The 20,207-nt window shown below is 43.5% G+C and overlaps 1 protein-coding gene across 3 annotated transcripts in view; it reads right to left on the bottom strand.

Annotated features, from left to right (window-relative positions):
* The window catches only part of CSTPP1 (centriolar satellite-associated tubulin polyglutamylase complex regulator 1), a 94,393-nt gene that overhangs the window by 15,877 nt on the left and 58,309 nt on the right, over positions 1–20,207 (bottom strand). For 2 of the 3 annotated variants that reach the window (XM_066998774.1, XM_048065305.2), the window contains exons 4-7: positions 12,763–12,847; positions 7,227–7,312; positions 4,462–4,657; positions 2,777–2,886 (exon numbers count right to left, since the gene is read on the bottom strand). In XM_066998774.1, the coding sequence (XP_066854875.1) occupies positions 2,777–2,886; positions 4,462–4,657; positions 7,227–7,312; positions 12,763–12,847 (477 nt within the window). Of the gene's footprint in view, positions 1–8; positions 1,961–2,776; positions 2,887–4,461; positions 4,658–7,226; positions 7,313–12,762; positions 12,848–20,207 lie in introns of those variants that run through there. The other variant, XM_066998775.1, reaches the window with a different exon arrangement.

The following is a 20,207-nucleotide window of genomic DNA, read 5'->3' as shown; positions in this document are numbered from 1 at the left end:
GAAAAAAAAAATAGAGTAGATTTAGGCTATTCAGGGGTCACCTTTTTAAAGAAAATCACTCAAGTCGTAGCAGCATCCAAAATTTGTCCCGCAAGACAAAGAAGACCCTTCCTTATACCCATTAGAGAAATGGACACTGAATATTGAGGATCATAGACAAGGAATGATGTTGCATATGCTGTGTCCTTCACACAGGCTTTAGCTGGGCCTCAGCCTAGGTGGGAGGCACTCTCAGTAGTCTCACCTCTCAGAGAACTTGAAGAGCCCAAGGATTTGGCAGGTTCTGTTCCCTCTACAGAACTACTGGGTGCTGACTGTCACAGGGTGATGTCCCTGTGAATTGCCCTGTATAGCTACCAGTCCCAGATCCTATCAGAACAACAGAGCCTTCAGGAAGATGGGGTCTTAGGAAATCCCTCCTGTAACAAGCTCCACCTTGCACAGGGGCCACGGGAGGGTCTGATCGGTCAGCACAGAGATGACAGGAATTGCTGGGACGATGCCACTGCACACCAGGAAAGATGCATTTGGTAATCTGTACCAACAGTGCAGCGAGAAACGCTCTTGGTTTTCAGGAGACCTGGGTGCCACACTCAGTATCTTTGGGAAGGAGCTCTTGTACTGCCCTGGGGGGACACAAAGCGGATTTCTGGCCTTGGCACCTTCGTCCTGAAGGAGGGGCTGCAGAGCCACCTCTTGCACACAGGCAAATGGCAGTCATAAAAAATGTAGCAATGAGCATCTAACAAATTAGAAGCAGTTCAGACCAGACCCGACTCCCCTACTTCCAGTTCTGGTCTTCCCCTCTTGCACATGACCAGGAAAACCTGGCACTGCAACACAGAGTGGGGGGAGGTCCATTGATTGCTTTCACACGGTAAATTAAAAGAATAAGCAGCTAAAGCTTAACTTGTTTCTGCGTTTGCAGAATGTAGTGAGGTCTCTGGGACACAAGAACTACTTGGGAGAGTCAGTAGATGATACTTAAAGGTTTCACAAATCTATGTTAACACTGGAGTTAGGCTGCAGGTTCCCATTTTGCCTGACAAATTCATCAGTGCTACCCCAGCCAGAATGAACTGCCGTAATCCCTACCCCTGCTGTAGGGGGGCCACTGGCTTTGTGAGACAGGAGAGCAGGCAGGCATCCTGACTGAAAGCTCCTTTGCCTGAAACTGCCCTTGCTGAAGGGCTTTGGGGAGCTTGTGATCCCCTACAGACCAAAGACTATTGAAATCACCCTTCAGGAGAGATTAAAAGACACCAGGAAAAGAATCCTCCTTTCCTTGCCAAGACGCTAGCACCTGTCAGACTTGTGGCTGCTGCCCCTCCTCTGTGAGAGGCCTCAGCGGCAGGCTGGCAGAGGGCCAGGGGCCAGGCCCACATTAACGGAAAGGAAAACCCACACACTTTGTAGATGGCACAATGGAAGCTGTGGGCAGGATCTTCTTTTGCCCATCTGTTTTCTTTGCACTCGATTGGAAGTGGACTTTGTAGGGCAAAGGAAAAAAGAATTTGTTTGGTGCAATCCAGGCATCACCTGCCCCAGTGAGTACACGGCTTCCTAAACCTGTTTGCAGAGGGGATTGCAGGGCTGTATTCATGCACCTTTGATATATAATCTCCATGTTGCTGGGTAAGCAGCCCTTCCCCAGAGGGGCATTAGCAGCTTAGATTGTTTGCTGGAAGAAGAGGCTCAGCCAGGGAGGGGACACTTCTACTACGACACACCTGTGCAAAAGAACAAGCCCTCAGGCAAGGTACACCATCCTTTCACTAAGGCTTGTCTTTGAAATATGGGGATTGGCAGATACTCAGGCCTGGGAGTAGAGGGAGAGGATACCCAAAGAGAAAGCTTATCCTTACTGACCTGATGATTTGCTGAGTAGAGTGAAGGTGTGTGAGCCTCCACACTTATAAACATTTCTCCTTGTCAAATGCAAAAAGCCATTGCTGTTTCCCTTTGCAGGAGGAAGAGGAGCACAACCAAGTCACATCGGGACAACACAGCATTATGTGTCTGAATTATGTACAGAGTACACAGTCTTTTGTCAATGCAATACATTGCTTCCCTGCTCTATAGCTATATTCATCATCACAACATGGAAACGAGCAGTGATTACTGCTTGGTAATCCCTCTGTTTTCCACAGCAGTCTGGTACAGAATTTTATACCAGAATTTTGTGTTTTACAACACCAGATTTTCAGTAGGCCATAGGTAAATACAGTATCAAGATCACACTGATCTAGGGGAAGATGTGGCATGCGCTGGAAAGACTGGGCTCAGTTTGAGTCTTTGAGCCAAGGAGGCAGCAGAGGTTTTCCCATGAGGTGTGCCTTCTTTTCTTGTGAACAATGAGAGCAGTCATTTAAAATCTGTGGGAGAATGAAGGGCTAAATCATAGACTCAGACTTCAGTACTGTCTGTAGCGGTCAGCCACCTTAATGCCTCCTGACCACCTCTATCCAACCTTTAAAACCAAATATGTTAAAAGGACAGTTCTGCTAAAATGATCAGCTATTAAAGATGTAAAACATTGCTGTCCTAGGGCAGCATTTCATATCTCATTTTATTGTTGAAGAAGCTTCACAGCTTCAAGCAGACAGGTAAGGTGCAGTGCTATGTTTCTAAAGTTTAATCCATAAAAAAAAAAAGACGCAAAACTCCCCTACTTTCTTCCTGATGAAGTAAAATCTGGGGCATAACTACAGTGGAAATTCCACAGAAATGCAGAATGACTGAAAATCTAGAGCTGCACCAGTCACAGAAATCTTACCTAGGGCTCTATTGATCCCTTGGTCCTTTGCAAGTGCCAAAAGGAATCCATAGAAGGTCAGTCTCTGTGCAGTACTCAGCATTTCCTTCACAAGAGCACAAGGTGGACAGCTAGGAAAAGAGAGACGAAGAGGTCGTCTTGTCTATTAAATATCATCTTTTTTTTTCCCAAGATCCAGCTCAAATTGGAAGAATTAGCCCATTTACCTGTTCAAATATTGTCAAGTTGCCCCCACTGTTTAAAACTAATAGCGAACAGCTTGTTTACTTGGCATTGCATCTGCTCCCAATTTGCTAAGCAAAAATGTTTGAGCTGGAGTACATCCCTAGGAGCAGTCTTACCTGCCTCCTTTCCAAGGACAGGGAGAAAAACCCAGATCTGCTGAGAAACATATACACACGTCCACTCCTGACATATCATATTCTTTCATGAGAAAAAAAAAAAAAAGGAAATCCTTTCTTTTAGCAGTCAATAAACTTCCATTTCTGTGAGGGCACTGTTATTATCACCCTTTTACCAGCAACAGACATTCAAGGGGCAGGAAAATCTCTCCAATAACAGACTAAGTATGTCCTAAAACATATTTGAGTGGGGACTACAATTCCTATGTCCCCTTCATCTACACTCACCTTAAATCCTGGCCCTGACCTTTAGGCAATACCATCATTATGATTCTTGCTCTTGCTTAATACTCCTTAAAGAGTTTCATGCAAAATGGAACTGCTGCATTTAGAGGAAATGAAAGTGCTGAACAGATCAGGGCTTAGTAGCACTCCTAGGAGATGTGGGTGTGGGCTGATGATCCCTCAGGCAAAGGTGGTTACCAAAGCCTGGCTGAGCATTGAGCTACTTGAGGAAAGGCTGTGAATGTCTCCCCTCACAGTGCTGTGCTCAGCCTGACCTACCAGATAGGCTCACAACATCCTCCCCAGCTGAAGCTCTGGGGGCATACAGGGAATGTAGAGCTTTTGTTACTTAAACATCAAAATGGCCTGGAATCTCTGCTTAGATGCCTATGGTACCGGACAGTATTTCAGAACTAATTTTGTGGATCACAAATTTCGATTTACATAAAGCAGGAGTCAGGTGGGGCCTGTGTCATGAGTCTTTTTGTGGATCTAGACCATGACTATCTGCTCACTACCTGCAACTATGAAGAATGTGTCTATCAAAGCTATACAGTAAGGCCTGGTATTTCTCTATCCCCTGATGAACTAAGGCTAGTCTTGTGCCTGGGATCTCTAACTGGAGACCAGCTCCATCCCATATTCCAGTACAGACTAGCAGCGTGATCTTGTCCAGGTGCTAAAGCTTCATCCACCCCAGTGTGGCCTGCCTGTACTTCAACACTCAGGAACACACTTGCATTCATTGATCTCCTCTAGTTAATCCATGATGGTAGATGAACCTCTCCTTGATGAAAGTATCAATGTAAAAGTGAGAAGGAAAGCAGAGTCCCAAATCAACCAATTAGCCCAATAATCTGCTCAAATCCCCCGTGTCTATTAGGCCCAGGAATTTGTTTTTTTCTTTTGGTTAAAGCAGTTCTGCCATGATCTCTCCCTTATTACTTCTCCAATGAGATCTATGTGGAAGTTACAGCTTGTTCAAAGTCCTGTATTTCTTCACAGATCCAACATTACAAAGGGTCTCCAGAGACAGAGACTTCACATCTGTGTTCATACCTGTATTTTGATCTGTCACACAAGGACTCTAGGCACTGGTAGAAGAGAGAAGCCTCTACCCCATCGAGTGGGTTGCAGTCATTTGGGGGTTGTCGCTGCCGATGCTGCCCAGAGGATGATGTTGGCACGATCACAGTATTTGGATTCTTACCAGCCAATAGATCTTGATAAATGGCAGCCACACTTTCCAGGAACTCTGAAAAAACAGAAAGCGATTTATAACTCAGGGCTACAGCCAGCTAAGCATCCTCTTGACCTACCAGACCCAGGATTAAATTGTCATTCCCTGCTCTGTGCTGCACATGACACCAACAGGAAATGAATGTAAGCACAATACTAAGGCATCCTGCATATTCAGGTCAGATATTATGCAGGCACAAGCAGCCATTTCCATGTAAGTTGCTGGCTTCTCCCTGTCAGGATGGTTACGAGAGGCCAGCCACTCTGTTCAGACTCTTCTAAAGGGAACAGAGGCTAGCACGTGAATAAAGCAGTGGAGTGTGAAAGCTAATGTCAAACACACAGCTAGTTTGCAAAGTCTCAAAAGTTTTCCTTCTTCATCTGTTACCACCAACTGAGAACTCATCCAAGTTGGGAACAAAATATATGGTACTGCAACAGAAGCAAAGGGAGCAAGTTAGTCAGGGCTCCAGGCTGTATCCCAGCTTGTCTCTGTGCGGCTCCAAAGTAAATATTACATGGGATCTAGAGGAAGGGCCAGGGCAGGTCAGGGCTAGAGTTGGCAGAAAGCCTCTCCCCAGGCTCCTCATACTACCCACTGTTTACTGCAAGAGCCTAATTTTAAACAAGTTTGTTTATGGATGTGGTCAGCAGTTTACAAATCTAGATTCCATTTGGAGTGGTTTGCATGTGTGTGGGTTGGTGGGAGAGCGTATGACAGGCTGCGTGTGTGCGTTGTGCCTGGGTGAGCGCGACAGGGCCGGGATGTCTGAGTGTGTGTACACAAGGGCGTGCTTGTGAGGACTCCAGTGGCATTTATGTCCCCAGTGAATGGAAGTGTGATGATGTGCGTGAGGCGGGTGGAAAGGAAAGGCGGGATGTCAGCGGGCCCTCGGGCTGTGCTGAGGTTTTTCAGCTCAGTGGAAATATTTGTTGTATCAGAGAAAAACTTTCCAAGCACATTTTCTGTCCACAGCTAAAGGCACTGCAAGCCTGGTTCTGCCCAACCCAAAATCACCATTTTAACTGTTTTTCTTTGATGACTTGTCATGGGTAATGTTGTGATATGCACAGGGGAGTTACGGGGGAAGTATACACAGAGAAGTACTAAGAAATAGAGATGTTTGTATTAGGAATAGCAGCTGACTCATAACTGCTGGAAAGATGGGAACTGACAGGTTGGATCAGATCAGCAGGCCACCCAAGGCTACACTCTGACCACAAACTGTGCTCCACCACAGCTTCTAGCCAGCGTCTCCCAGTATCCCTGACCTGCCCCTTTTGCCTGATCAAGGCCAACCAAGAGCTGTGCCCATCAGCAGGAACTGTTAGTGCGAGTGGACAGAATCCCATGAGCTTTTGTTGCCTTCAGAAAGTGCTCTGTGCTGCAAGACGAGTGAGTGACTGCCTCAGCAGTGCCCCATGCTTGGGAGCATATCTAACCTTGATAAGGGAAACGTTTCCCTCTTTTTCCCCACTTAAGCAGTTTCCTGAATGAGTTCCTTTCCTCAACAACATTTTAGGGGGCTAAGACAAACAGGCCAACATATTTTAAAACATCTCCCTGTAGAGAAAAAGCACATGAATGTTCATCCAAGTTTCTCCTCCTTGCCACCTGAACTTTAGTTTAAAAATACCTCAGGATTTTTACAGATGTGTATGTGTGGGTGAGCGTACGTAAAAATATGTATACACAAACTATTAGTATTTGATTTGTACTTTTCCTGTCAATAATCTTAAAAGAAGTACCCCACCTACTTAAAACTCAATCTGAGGGAGGGCGGTAGAATATGATAAATGACCAATAATATGAAAAACATAGATAGGGATTAACTGTTCATTTTCCCTTCCAACTAGTGGCTCTCAATCAAATGAGAGGTGGTTTTTCATGGAACAGGTGGCAGACCCATGCAACTCCTTGCCAAGGAGAGTTGTGGAGGTTAAATGTTGATGTGATTTCAAGGGGAGACTGGAAAAGTCCTCAGGAGAGGAACCCCCTGGGTGTTTCTAAAGCTGTAGAAACTACACGCATTTCAGAAACATTTTGAGCTGAAAACAGCTTGCAGTTGGATGAGTATTAGGGGTAAGAATTATACGAATTTGCCAAGTTCCTTTTTTTTTTTTTTTTTTTTGAGGCACCAGCTCCTGATCTCTGTTGGGGCCAGAACATTGGGTTAGGCTTGCTCTGGGCCATTCTGATCCTGCCTCCAGCAGGGACCAGTACTACAGAAAGAGAAATGCTGTATTACAGAATTACAGAAAAAAATATTAGTAAAAGTTAACTGTTAGGTGCTAACATACACTAGATAAAGCTGGAAATTTATGTCTCAGGGCTAAGACAAATACATGCATCAGCCATAGCTATTACAGGTATCTTGTTATTCATAAAAATTTGGAACCTCCTTATGAGACCTCCTAATCTATTGGCGTCAGTGATAGCTTTTATCAATGGGTTTCATTAGCTATATATTCTCTGTGAAAAAACATGCGTGTCCTTACAAGCCTGAAAAAACTGCAGGGATAGAAAAGCTGTAAGGTTGTAATGATACGCCAGAGGGTGAAATCAGCAGCTTCCCAGTATTTACCTGAGTAGTAGAATTGGATCTGGAAAGCAAAGAGGAAATCAGAAAAAGACATCAGGCAATCCATAGCATCATCCATCAGCACAATCCTAGGAATAAGATGAGAGAAACAGTTTGGCATCTCCAAAAGGACTAAAGTCTTCAAGCAGGAACCCCAGATCCAGAGAAAGTGCAGCTAGGCACCTATGTGCAACTGAGAACTGTTAGTAGCTTGCCCCAGTGTAAGAGGTTAGGAGAGAGCAATGGGAACACCCACCAGTGCGTGGATGTGGACACCCTAATATCAAATGAAAGGAGCCTGAGAACCTGAGGTGAGGAGAAGATCCTGCATATCAGTGCTATCACACACTAGCTTCAGTGTGACCAGAGCAAGACGAACGTTAAGCATTCAAGCCTGGGGGACGTGATGGAATGAACGTTGGCAGTAAAACTAGTAGGCTGGTTCGCATGGCTGTATAAAGAGTAACTGTGCTACAGGCCAGGCCGTTACATGATTATAAAACTGGTGTAAGCAGAACAAGACTTGTGCTATTCTTCTGTACACCAGATTTTATTGAACGAGGCTATTTTCAGATTCATAAGTATAACAATAGCTATTAAATTCCAACCTATGGTCAAACTCCACCTGACTACAGAGGAAATAACACAATGTCTCTTCTGCATCAACAATCAGCTTTAAAATTACCCACCATAAACATCCTATCCTCCCTTTCTCATGAATCAGTCCCTTTTCATATATTATCAGGTCAAATTTCATAGAGACTGAAGACTTCCTGGACAAGGGACAATGTCTTCTTTCTTTCTGCTAAGCCCCAGGTGCATCTAGGGAGTTACATGTATCCTTATTTTGAATCATACTTTACGAATACATAATATAACAGCAATAGGCCACAGAGATGAAGTACAAGTGATAGCAAAGTCCACCTCCTCCTTTTGGAAAAAATGCTAGATTTCAGAACTAAGTTAGGGCAAAAAAAATATATATATAAAAATGAAAACAATGCTCTGGTCACTGCCAGGGATTAGGAAACTTGGGCTGATGAGCGATAACTGAGACTGGAAAGCAGAAGGAAACACATCACTTTGACAGGAAAAAAAACAGTATTCAGAGGATGTTAAAGAAAGGTGGTTGGCACTTCCTTTCAGCTGTGTATTTTCTGGACCACCATGCAGCTTTAAGCAGAAGTAGGTCTACTGACCCTGTATGGTCAGTATCTGGGATATCACACAAGAAGGATTACCAGTTCACTATAGCCAAAGTGTGGGTCATCTCGTAGGACACTTTTGAACGCATGGTCAAATGCAATCCTCACACCAACTCCTGCAGCATCAATGGTCTAAACACATTGCTGGGGAAACACTGTTATGTCTCATGTAAAATACTCCGGGGAGCTGTGTGGGAGGCTGACCTAGAAGAGTTAGAGGATCTTGCAAGAGGCTTACTTCCCCGCCACTCAGACCAGTTCTGTTCACTGTGGCAAAATCAAACATGCAGAGCAGCTTGAATTAATTATCTCAAAGAAGAAAGGCTGGGGCTAAGAGGGTCCCCAGGAGAAAAGCCAGTATTTAAAACAAAACCCTTTGAAGATGTCAAAGTGCTTCTGATTTATTTATTATGTTCCAGAAGCCTCCTCCTCCTCCTGTCTAAAGAAGCAGTAGCTTCAGTGCTTAATTCTCACTAATAAGCATGTTACTAAGATTGTCAGTGGCCACATCAAGGAAATAGCTTTGAAGCTGGCAGGCAGAGCATCTTCATCTCTCAGGCAATATTGCTCAGCTACTGGCATTTCCAACCACTCTTTAAGCACTGGAAATGCTATGGGCCACATCACTGAGAAGCTGCAATCCCTCCTTTGAAATAATGGTCTGTCTCCCAGATACCCTCAAAGAACGAGCTCCAAAGCTTTTACCAGTGCATTTCTTCATCCTGGAGAAACAGGAGAACAATAGTGGAGAGATTTTTTACATATTCATTTTGTATAGAGACAGTATTACATCACTCTCACAACAACCAACTAATTTCACTTGTTTTAAATCTAAAGCTACGGTCAACGGGTGTGCCCTGCAGCAGGAAGTCCCGCTCTGCATCGGGAAGTGGGCAGAGGTCTGAGAATTTAACATTTCTTGCTGTTAGAGACAGCAAGGAGCCTCTAAGGAGGGCTGTACGGCACATATGTAACGGAGGAGCGTCTAAATAGAAGCAGGTGCACTCTGGTGCTGGGTTACTGACTCCACTTGGCCCAGGAGCCTGCACTCCGGAAATGTTGAGAAGTCTTTAAATCCAATACAATCATTTATGAGGAGATTGACTGCAGCTGGCTATTCCCCCACATAGCCAGCTGACTGTGCAGCCAGGGAAGCTGAGAGAGCATCACATGCAACATATCTGTACATCTTCCCTGAAGTATCTGGCAATGAGAGAATCCCAGCCATTGATGGTCTGTAACCTAGCCAGCAGGAGCTAAACTGAGGATGAAATCTGAAAAGTCTGAACTGGAACTCAAAAGAGTTCATCAGGTAGCTGATATTTCAAGGGTTTCTTTATTAACTCTTGTCCAAATTAGATTTTAAGCCCTTAGGGGCACACACTTATTTACGAGGTTAGTAGTCAGCACTTAATGAATAATGAAAATTAAGGAGAAACTCTGGAAAGGACAGAAGAAAGATGCCTCCACTTCAGGGACTCTGGTAAGGGTGTAGTGGTCTTTCAGGCTTCAAGCGGGTTTGGCTGACAGGAAAGCCTTGCTATTGTGCCAGTGGGGGAACTTTATCATCTGCTGACTGTGGTGAAAATCTCAGAAACCCAGACTAGACAGGATGTCCCCAGGACAAACTCTAGACCAGGCAAGTTGAAAGGACTTTTACTGTTCCCTGCTACCATTAAGGGCTAACTGACACTATGTGTCTTAAGGCCAGGCTGGCTCAAATGGGTCTTCAGGGACTTGGTTAGTTTACTGATACACAGAGGCAAAAATAAATGGAACATGAAAAAAGGGCAAGATCTGCACTCTCAGGCAATCTTTTACCAACAGAAGTACACGTCCATTAGCAGTAACCTGTGCAGCGTGAGCTCCCATATTGCGCAAAACAGCATGGGACCTGTGAGCTACTTGGTTCCCACTGCTGTAACGCAGGCAGTGAGCTCCGTGGGTTTCTGTTACAAGAGAGAAGTCAGTGCTCAGGTACAGGTCCTGAGATCCCAGTGCCAAACCTGAAAATCCCTTCCTTTTCTGCTCTTTTGCAACTTCAAGATTCAGAAAGCCAGAAGGTGCCTCTGAAGATCAAAGGCATCTCTGTAGATTAAGATCTTTAATCTGCTAATGCCTATGGCCCTTTGAAGGAAAAAAAAAAAGTCCAAGAAATCTCACTTATAGCTTGACTTTTTGGGGCGTTATGACCCCTGCATTTGTGTGGCACCAGGTAGAGACAAATGGAGGTCTTTGGTGTAATGCTAATAAAACCTATATTGTCGTAGCCTCTGTTCTTCTGACATTTCCAGGTCCTGTTCCCTTCCAGTGTTTGTTATCAGCGCGTAGCAACAGCTCGAGGACAAGTGGAGCGCACCGTGCTGTGAGATCGTCTCAGCCAGGCAGCGCTGGGACCGCAACTGCGGCTGCTCCAACAATTACACGGGTCCTGGCTGTAGCAGCGAATGCTGGGGCTACTCCTGCCACCACTTTGCTTAATTCCTTCCCCAAGGCAAATCAGCACCAAAATTGCTGGGGGTGTGCGGACAGAAGGAGGAGCGATGTCAGTAGGTCTGCGTGTGCCATTCCTGCTCCGCGAGGACGTAAGCAACCAGTGCTGGAAGGCAGCCTGCAGGGCTCACCTTCCTGACTGGAGAAACCAAGGAGGACAATAGGAAGTGGGAACCAGAATAAGCAGTAGCATGGGGCAAGAAAAAGGAAAAAGAGTGAGAGAGAGCAGCAGTTAGAAGCAATGAGAAAGATGTTTCAGAAACATGACGAGTTTTAATAAAATCGCTCAACCAAATTATCTTGTAACAGAAGAACAGTGATGTTTAAGTAAAACTCTGGCCAGCCAACAGCAAGAGTGAGGTCATCCCCACCTGAGCCTGGGTGCCTCAGACAGAGATCTCATTTCTCTCTAACACCTGCTCCCAAAGCTGGCTTGTCTGTCTCTAAGGCACACGCACAACAGCGCAGCAGGCCCCTGAATGGGGCCTCTAGTTTACAACAGCCTTGTGGATTAAATTCCTTGACACAAACATCATAACATGTGTAGATATGCTGAAGACTCCTTTCATGCACCATCAAAAATTCCTGCTCAGCTCAGCTGGAGCTCTCTGAAATGCACACCCGCACGTCGGACTGGTGCTGTAGTACCTCCATGAAAGGAAGCAGCAGCTAGATTCCTGCTACAGGGTCGGCATTCTTTCTTAGTCCGGCATTGGAGGCCAAGCAACTGTACTCCGCAGAGCCCAGAAGGCCCGCTGATGAGCTAGGGGGAATGGTAGCGCTCCTCTTTTAGTATTAATTGAAGCAACACAGCTTTAACTGCGGTTCAGTTCGGAAAGCAGAACAGAGAAGCCTGGGAAGAATTCAGAGAATCAGCCAAGTGGAAGTACTAGCAGATGGATAACACTTTCTCATTCTCCTTTCTTAATATACTTTTCAAGGGACTCTGATGCTGAAGAAAGATAACAGAATGAAAGATAGAAAATGAGGACCTCTTCGTTATGCAGGCCGTGAGCAACACAGGCAGCAGCTATCATCCTGATCACATGCCTGGATTCTGTTTCCAATGTTATATCTAGGTCCATGAAAAGCCTTTAACTTCCATGCCCCTTCCTTCTACTGAGATGGCTAGGAATTAAAGTATTTATTCAGTAACCTTGCTGTGATTATATATATGTGTGTGTACTCCTACTGAGATCTGAACTGACCCCCTACCCCAACAGATGTATATACCTTATTACGTTTTCACTATCAGATAGTTAATAATCAACTGCCTGGGCTGGACTGGAACCAGCAAGCACCAACAGCAAAAAAATCCCATATCACCTTATCAGTGCCCTGAGCCATCTATCTGCTTTAGGCCTTGTCTAGATTAAAATAAAATTTCAAACAGATTAGCTACCATGTTCTTAGCTAAAGTACTTTAAAACACTGGCAATCCTTCAGAGCTTAGTACGTTTTACATGTGATCAAACATAGGAAACTGGGGAGCGTGGGGGGGAAGGAACATGTTTTTAAAATGGTAAACTATTTTAAATAGAGTTTAAAATGGTATCAGTTAAAACCACTTTGACTAACATTTTTTATATGCAACTCATCTTCTGAATTTAGAGACGACAATAGCATTCTGCGCTGATATTTCGGTCCTTGTATACCATAAATACACATTCTTTCTCATTGCTAGAAAAAAACACTCTGTTCTTAATCTCAAATCATGACATCGTTTTTCCCCAGAATCTTAAAAGCTGAAGGTCCCTGTTCATATCTTTACCCACAGATCTAGTTCCTAAGTCCATGTGTGTAGGTCTGATCTTGCCTTAAAAGAGTAGATGAGGACCCACCTTGCTGCTTTCTGGGTGAGTTCCATTGGGAAGTCAGGGCAGAGCAGCTGCAGCAGGCAGTGGTATTCCTGTGCTGTCAACAAATCTGCAGGAAAAAGAGAGGTGAGAACATCAGAATTCTCTTACAGGTTGTTCCCTCCCCTTGCTTCATTTCTAGGAAAAAACTCAAGCTCTCTTCTAGTCTCAGTTCAAGCAGACTGGATACTTCTGACGACAAAACTCCTAGCCTTATTCCCCAGACCCTCAGAGCTGGGCTGTGCAGATAGGAGTTGCCAGTGAACCAGGCAATCAGAAGGAAGCCTGATAAAGGGGAAATGCTGTTGAAGAGATTCCCTCAGAGAAACCGGTAACAGGTAGCACGGTGATTCAGTGTGAAAAAGAGGTAACCAAAACTGGGCAGTTTCAAGTGACAACACGGTTTGGTTTGACTTGAGGATAACCATGCGGAAAAAAGAATCATTTCAAAGTTGCTTAAATTTGCTGAAATTCACTGGCATGGTGACATTCACCACAATAAGCCTGAAAACCATCCACAGAACATCTGGCAGCAGTAACAAAGGCAAACAAGGTTTTGGGGTTGTATATGGAAGGCTACAGTGTATAAACCACAGACGTTATTACTTTGGCATTCGGTAAGGCAGCTGGACGGTCTCTTCTGGAATAACGTGTACGAATCTGGTCACTCTATTATAGGAAGCACAGAACAAAGATCCAAAAAACACAAGAAAAGCAATCAAATGATTCATGTTCTAGGGAGCTGCTTTGTGAAAGACTGGTCAAGAAAGCCCTCTGTGGTTCAGCAGGAGTCATAGAGGTGAATCTTAGGGAACTTTATAGGATCCCAAGGGAACGGAAACATACTGATGTCAAAAAGCCCTACATGATTGTATGTTCACAGTCCAAAAGCCTGTGGACTGGACTTACGGAGAAGACTAGCTGAACAGCAGCAATTTTGCAGTACTTCTATATACAGAAGAATGTCAAGTATGGAAGAAAGAGCCAGGGGTGGAAGTAGAGCCAAGCAGTAGTCAAGGAGGGAATCCAAAGGGCACAGGCACTAGGACTGAGGTACAGAACATCAGGTCTGTTACCACGGACACATCTTAGCCTTCCCTAGCCCCAAAACTCCCATCCAAATAATCAACCTTGTCCCAGGTGATAGCCACAACTTCTTCGTATCTCAAAGCTTGATAGTTCCACAAAACTAAGAGAGAATGCTACACCTCTGTCTGACGTTTCAAGAGGCAGGTATTCAATAGCAAAGGACATTTCACTGCGACATCCAACCCAGCCAAAGTAATGTTTTCAGTGCTGACTATTGAAATATTGCAGGATGACTGTCATCAAAATCAGGTTACAGACTTTTCCTTTGCCTACATTATTAGTAAGGGAAGTGGAGGAAAAAAAGGAAAGAACTAACTCTTGTCTCTTCTGCTCAGGAAACTCTAGAGCTGAAAAACACTGTCATCAGGCTCTTCAACATCCATTTTGGATGCTGTCTAGAATTCTACACTTTGCACTGCTCTCAGGAGGACATTCTATCTCATGAAGCACCTTAGATTTAGGGTCATGCTATGAAGAGATTATTTTGAATAATGAGTAGAAAAAAAATGTGCTCTGTCTGGAAAAGCCAACTCTGCAGCCAGAAATCTGCTGTAACAGAAGGAGGTCCCAGCCTGTGCTGAACTGCAATGCCACTGCAGGGATCTGTGCATCCTATTCTGCTATAGGGATAAGTACATCAGAATCTCTCTTCTTCCCAGATATGAACACTGAGCTGAATTCAATTTCTGTGATTGCACTGAAATGACAGATGTCTCAGAATATGGAGGGCACTATAACTTTTTTCTATTGTCATTTCTTACTAAAACACAGTTCAGAAGCTGCCCTTCATTGCAGATGCTTGCATATATGTCAGCATGTATCTGAGCTTGGAAGTTGCTATTTTGAACTGATTTTTCAGCCAAACGCCAACTGACTATTTCTACTTCGTGAAACGACATGGAGAAAAAAAGATTCTTCTTGGTTATTTTGTTAGTCCAACATTCATTTCTAGCAATAGAGATTTTGGTCCTAAGTTCTTTAAGAAGCAATCTGAGCAGCTAAGGTACGTGCAGGCTTCATGAAATGATCCTCAGCTAGCTCAGCACATAGAGCAGGTTAGGGAAACCAGAGAAGCTGGGCATAAAAAAGCCTCTTTTGAAACAGACACTTTCTCATAATTGAAGAGTATGGTATGGGCCTCTAACAACTACTCTTCAAGGCTTTCTAAATCTTGCTTTGAATAATGCTGAGCATTAAAATCTTGATCTTTGTCTAAAAAGTTTACACATTGGTCCTCAAGGAGTCACACCATTTGGAAGCTTTACCCAATACTCAGTTTACATTTCTGGTTTGCTTAAGTTCAAATTCCTGTTTATGCATCCTTGTTCACAGTCTCTGTGAGGTTCCTAGACAAAAGCAGCTTAACAGGGTAACTGGGCCCTAAGCAAGCATTAGTTTTGAGGCATAGAGATCTTTCACTTGCTGGAATTAACATATTTTAAAAACATAATAATAATTTATGATGTTTTTTTCTCCTCCCTCTTTGTATTGAGTCACAGCATCATCCTCACTCCTTGATCACAAAACCACAAAGCAACATACAGCTAAAGCACAAGTCTGCTCAAAAGGACTTTGGGAAAGGGTGGCAGAGATCTCTCCAGCCAGCACATCAGACGGTGATGTTTATACTCAGCACAAGTGAAGACCAAATTGCAGTTTCAGTCTTCGAGCAAGTGGTCTCTTTAGCTGGGAACTGCATACAAAGCTGAAGTGGTGCAGAGAAGCTCCTGCTGTAAAGAAAGAAGCTCATTCTTTACTCTTTCCTTCTCGCTGCTTGTGCCTGGAGCGAGGGCACCCTCAGATGAGTCATCGCAGTTTGCAGGCAGGCTCTCTCAGACCAGAACGCAACTCAGCCCGTAGACACCCCAGGCATCCGACCAATAAATCGTATCAGTTCTCAGACTATGGATGGGTACCTATTACACAGGAAGGGGGATCACCGCAGACCTTAGGAGGTGTCTACAGTTTGCTGTGATGACTGTTTTCCTATTCCCTACGGCAAGGTCAGTGAAGACCATGCAGAAAATTACATTTGCCCATGCACCATATTGTCTGCCAAGAGCTGCTTGGAATAAACAAGGGCAGTTTTGGTGCATGACCACATTGCTCCTTCCTGTCTCCAGGCCACAGCTGAGTAAATAGTGTTCAATGCTGCATGATGAAGAAAGAAAGAAAAGAAGGAAGGTACCAGTCAGAATGAGTGAAAACTGGAATCCACAACTGCTACTTTGGTTGCTACCACAAATTACTGTATCTCAAGTTCCAGTAACAAATGAAGCAAATCACAGAGTTTAAATCTGACCCCATAGCATAGGGCAGTGAGCTATATGCGCTCTACCATGCTCTCGCAGTGGAACAAACTCGATCGTACCGTGTGCTTAAGGATGGAGAGAGACTGATTGCAATCTGCATGTTAATCGTGTTCATTTACAGCTGAAAATAATGCTTTGCTCTTCTGCTGTAGAACAGTTAATCACCAAACTCCAGAGTGATTTTAAAACAGCAGTCCACTAAGGAGGAGCTGGGAGGCTTAACAGAAAAAGTAGAGGAAAAAGTAAATGGGTATGGCTGAAGTTGCAGAGGAAGCTCAACTGTTTAATCTCAATTTTTGCTGTACTGGTCGTCAAACACCTGCCCAGCCTGCTGCTACTGTGCTACTAGGAAAATGCAGGCTGTTCCCTACCACCTCTTACTGTCCATGATTAGTTTATTGGCCTTTAGTGCCTGGGGCAGACTCATCTGTACATTTCAGAGATACAGTGGAAAAGGATGTTTGTCCATGTGGGATAGTCTCGGAATACAAACACTGCTTTCTGGATAAAAATGGTCCCACACTTGAGAAGTATGGAGGCAGCTACTTCATATTTCCTTTGCTTTTAAAACATAGGCTCTTTTTACCACCCTGCTTTGCTGTTTGTGTGTAGCTGACAGGTAGCACCTAACGCAAAATGATGCAGACTTGAGGAATGCTAAATGATGAGTTTATGCTGCTATCAGTGTCCTGAACGGAGTGCAGTGCAGACATACCTGAGCTATCTTTAAACCAGTTGTCTTTCCTACTGACAGCAGCCCAGCCACAGAAGCCTGGAGCACAGTGAAGGCTGTAAAATCAGCCCAGGAAGCCAATAAATATTTAGGACTTAGCTTGAATTACAGTCATTGCTGCTATATCTAGGCTGCTTTCGGCACAAAGGGTAGCTATCTACAGTGCTGTCACAACACTATGACAGCTATAAATATGCCAAAAGCAGTAGAAGAATATTTATCGCAGTTGGTGTATGAAATCTGACCCAAAAAGCCACATTAGTAACTCCCCAGAAACCGAAGGATTTCCTTGATGAATATAAATTAAAGTTCCTTATTCCCATCATATTTCATATACAACTACCCAAACAGGCTGGAGCCCTGAGCAATGTACCCTTCCCCTTTGGATTATGGTAGGACACAAAATTTCCACAGACTGCTTTTCTGCCACAGTCACGACGTCATTCAAGAGTCATAAAGTCAGAGAGCTGTAAATCAGTCTCCTAGAAATATAACAGAACAGCCTAATAAATAACCAAATGTAATTTTAAATGTTGGGAGAGTCTTTCTTGGCCTTTAGATTTTTAGGATTTCTGGTATAAATATCACATTCTTAGGATTCTCTCCGTATCTGTACAGTCTTGCAATCTTGTAAAGAATGAAAACAAAGCCCCTAAAAATAAAAGTCTAGGTGTTCTTGTGCTGCCTATGGGAGCTGCAATTTTACAAAAAAAAGATATATATACTCATATATATAAACACATCTACTGATAACACTGCAACTTCACAACTCTCATTTGACTAATAGGCTGCACTCTGCACGTCTCATTCACAGGATACTGATAACCTCACTTCCTCACCTCCCACACATCTAGCACTAATAACAAACAGAAAAATGAGAACTCTAGGAAAATGAATACATGCACAGAACTACACAGCATTACATAGTTGTGTAAAAAAAAAAAATTCTTCTTCTTCCTCATAAAACTTTAAACTTAATAAAAAAAATCTTCCTTAGTTAATCATTTATAAAATTTTACATTGAGAGATTTTATGAACTATCATGAAAAAGATCTGTTCCTGTAACTTGAAGAATTAATAAGAATTTTTAAGAAAATAAAAACATTCAAGTACTGTTCCTTTGACTAATTCTTTATTATTTTTTTCACTGACAAGAGGAGAGAGAAAATAAACAAAAACGAGATCCGGAACGTGCATTTGTCTTATTTTAAAAACTTATTTTCTTTATTTTTCAAGCAAATTAGAAAATAGTCCTAAGACCATAGGAAAATCAAAAGAAAACTGTCAGAGACCTAACAGTTACTTTTAAGTGACAGGAAAATGTACTGTAGCCAAAGATTTCTGCCAGGTTAGCTCAAAACCAGCTTCCCTTTTTTAAGGGAGGTTTCTAGCAAATATTTTATAGAGTGCAATGGTCAGGTCTGTTTCACGGATCAACACAAGATCATGTGCTTTACATGGAATTTTGGACATATGAAGCTTTAAAGCACTAGTTTTAATAACTGGATGCATTACCTCTGCCTTGCTAATGGTGCAGGTCAGGAAGCAGCTAAGACAGTCTAAAACCTTCCTCTCACTGAAAGGGTCCCCTCTACCCTTCTTCCCTTTCCCCCTCTTGCAGCTGGCCACATGGTTCTGAACGACCCCTGGTACCAGCTCTGGAGTTCAGCAGACCCTTTATGAGAAAATTCAACTTTTCCCCGTGGCTAATGAATTGAACCGACTTTCAAAAATACGTGATGAAAGCTTGTGCAAAGTAAGCTGTGGAGAGGTGCAGGGAAGAGAGGAGGTAGAGGGAGAGCAGGACCTCCCCTTTTCAGCAGAGATAAACCTAGGCAGGCTCAGGTAATTCCCTGCTTAAGGTGTTTTAATTCATAAGTCTGGGATATGCAATCCTATTGTCATAGGATTAATGATCCTTCTAATTAAAAGTAGGTTCAGGTCAGCTGGCTGAATTTGCATTACACTGCTAAGACAGTTTGTTAACACTGCTATCAGATACACTCCTAAGATCAAATTCTGGCATCCTTACTATATCCAAGCAGGCAGCTGACTGCAGGTTACTCACAAATCCCATCTGCTCTTTCCACGGATACCATTTAGGTCCTTCCAGAACGGATCTCAGGGCATCCTCAGGAAGACTCAGGACCCTGGAAGACTGTGTCTGACACAACAGCAAAGGCAGGCAGGATAACTGAAGAATTCAGAGTTGCTAAAGTTTGGCTCTGTGGGTGAATTCTTCCTGAAGAGTACTCGAAGCACTGGCTGCACGCTGGATTGCCTCTACTGACCTGAGAACATTTGCAAAATCCTGCCAGAACCAGATGTGAGAGAGCTGCTGCAGGCAGCTAGCCTTCACAAGGTGTTTTGGAGCCTAGCTGCAAACAGTAGTGTATTTAGGTGACTCCTCATGACAAGAGGTAGAAAGATCCAGCTTTGGATGTGAAAAAGAAGAAAAGAGTGACAGAGATTTAGTGAGATTTGCCTGGAACGACCTGTGTCAGACTCAGGACAAATATAGTGGAGAGCTAAAGCAGACTGACCTAAAAAGATTTGTTGGGGGAGTGCTGAAAGAGAGAACAGTTTGAGAGGATTAGCACTGCGGTTGAGCAGAAAGCTAGTTTTAAGGCACTCAGGTAAGAAGGAAAAGATACAGCTGCAGCTGAAATAAAGAATAAAAGCATTAGTCCTGAAGGGAACCTGAACAGTTCATATGAACAGTAAATTCACTGAACAGCTGGCTTATTACGGGCAAAGCTCCAGTAGCACCACATTTTGACTGAGCTAAAGATTTTATTTTCTTAGAATAAAATCCTCTAGATGGTGTGATTATTTTTCTGCCCCTTGATCTTGAGCCCTTTTATCAATAAGCCACTTGCCAGATTAACAATAAAACTTGAATCTATATAGAACTGCTCCAATTCTATCTCCAAAATCCAGAATCTTGCTGTTTATGCAAACTTTCAATCATCCTCTAGTTCCTTTCAAATTCCCTGTAATTATCCTGCAGTATAAAACATTTCATGTGGCAGAATTACTTCAGCTTAGAGCGAATGTTACTCAGGGCAGGATGAGCTGTGCCAAAGGTACAGTCCAAAGCTATCATGTGGCATGCTTATGTGGCTAGCATGGCACATCCAGAAACTCAAGAATTTAAACTTTCATTAGAAACAAAAAATGTTCTCAACTCTCATGGTTGTAAAGAAAACATTCCAACAGTGGAAGAGTTTAACCATCATCAGTGTGGTATCCCTGAACCCACAGACAGTCTGAAACATAACTCAAGTATGAACTTT

Source organism: Anser cygnoides, chromosome 5 (genome assembly GCF_040182565.1).
Source record: "Anser cygnoides isolate HZ-2024a breed goose chromosome 5, Taihu_goose_T2T_genome, whole genome shotgun sequence".
Classification (NCBI taxonomy): Eukaryota; Metazoa; Chordata; class Aves; order Anseriformes; family Anatidae; genus Anser; species Anser cygnoides.
Note: the sequence above shows the minus strand (reverse complement) of the source record. Positions and strands in the feature narration are given on the sequence as shown.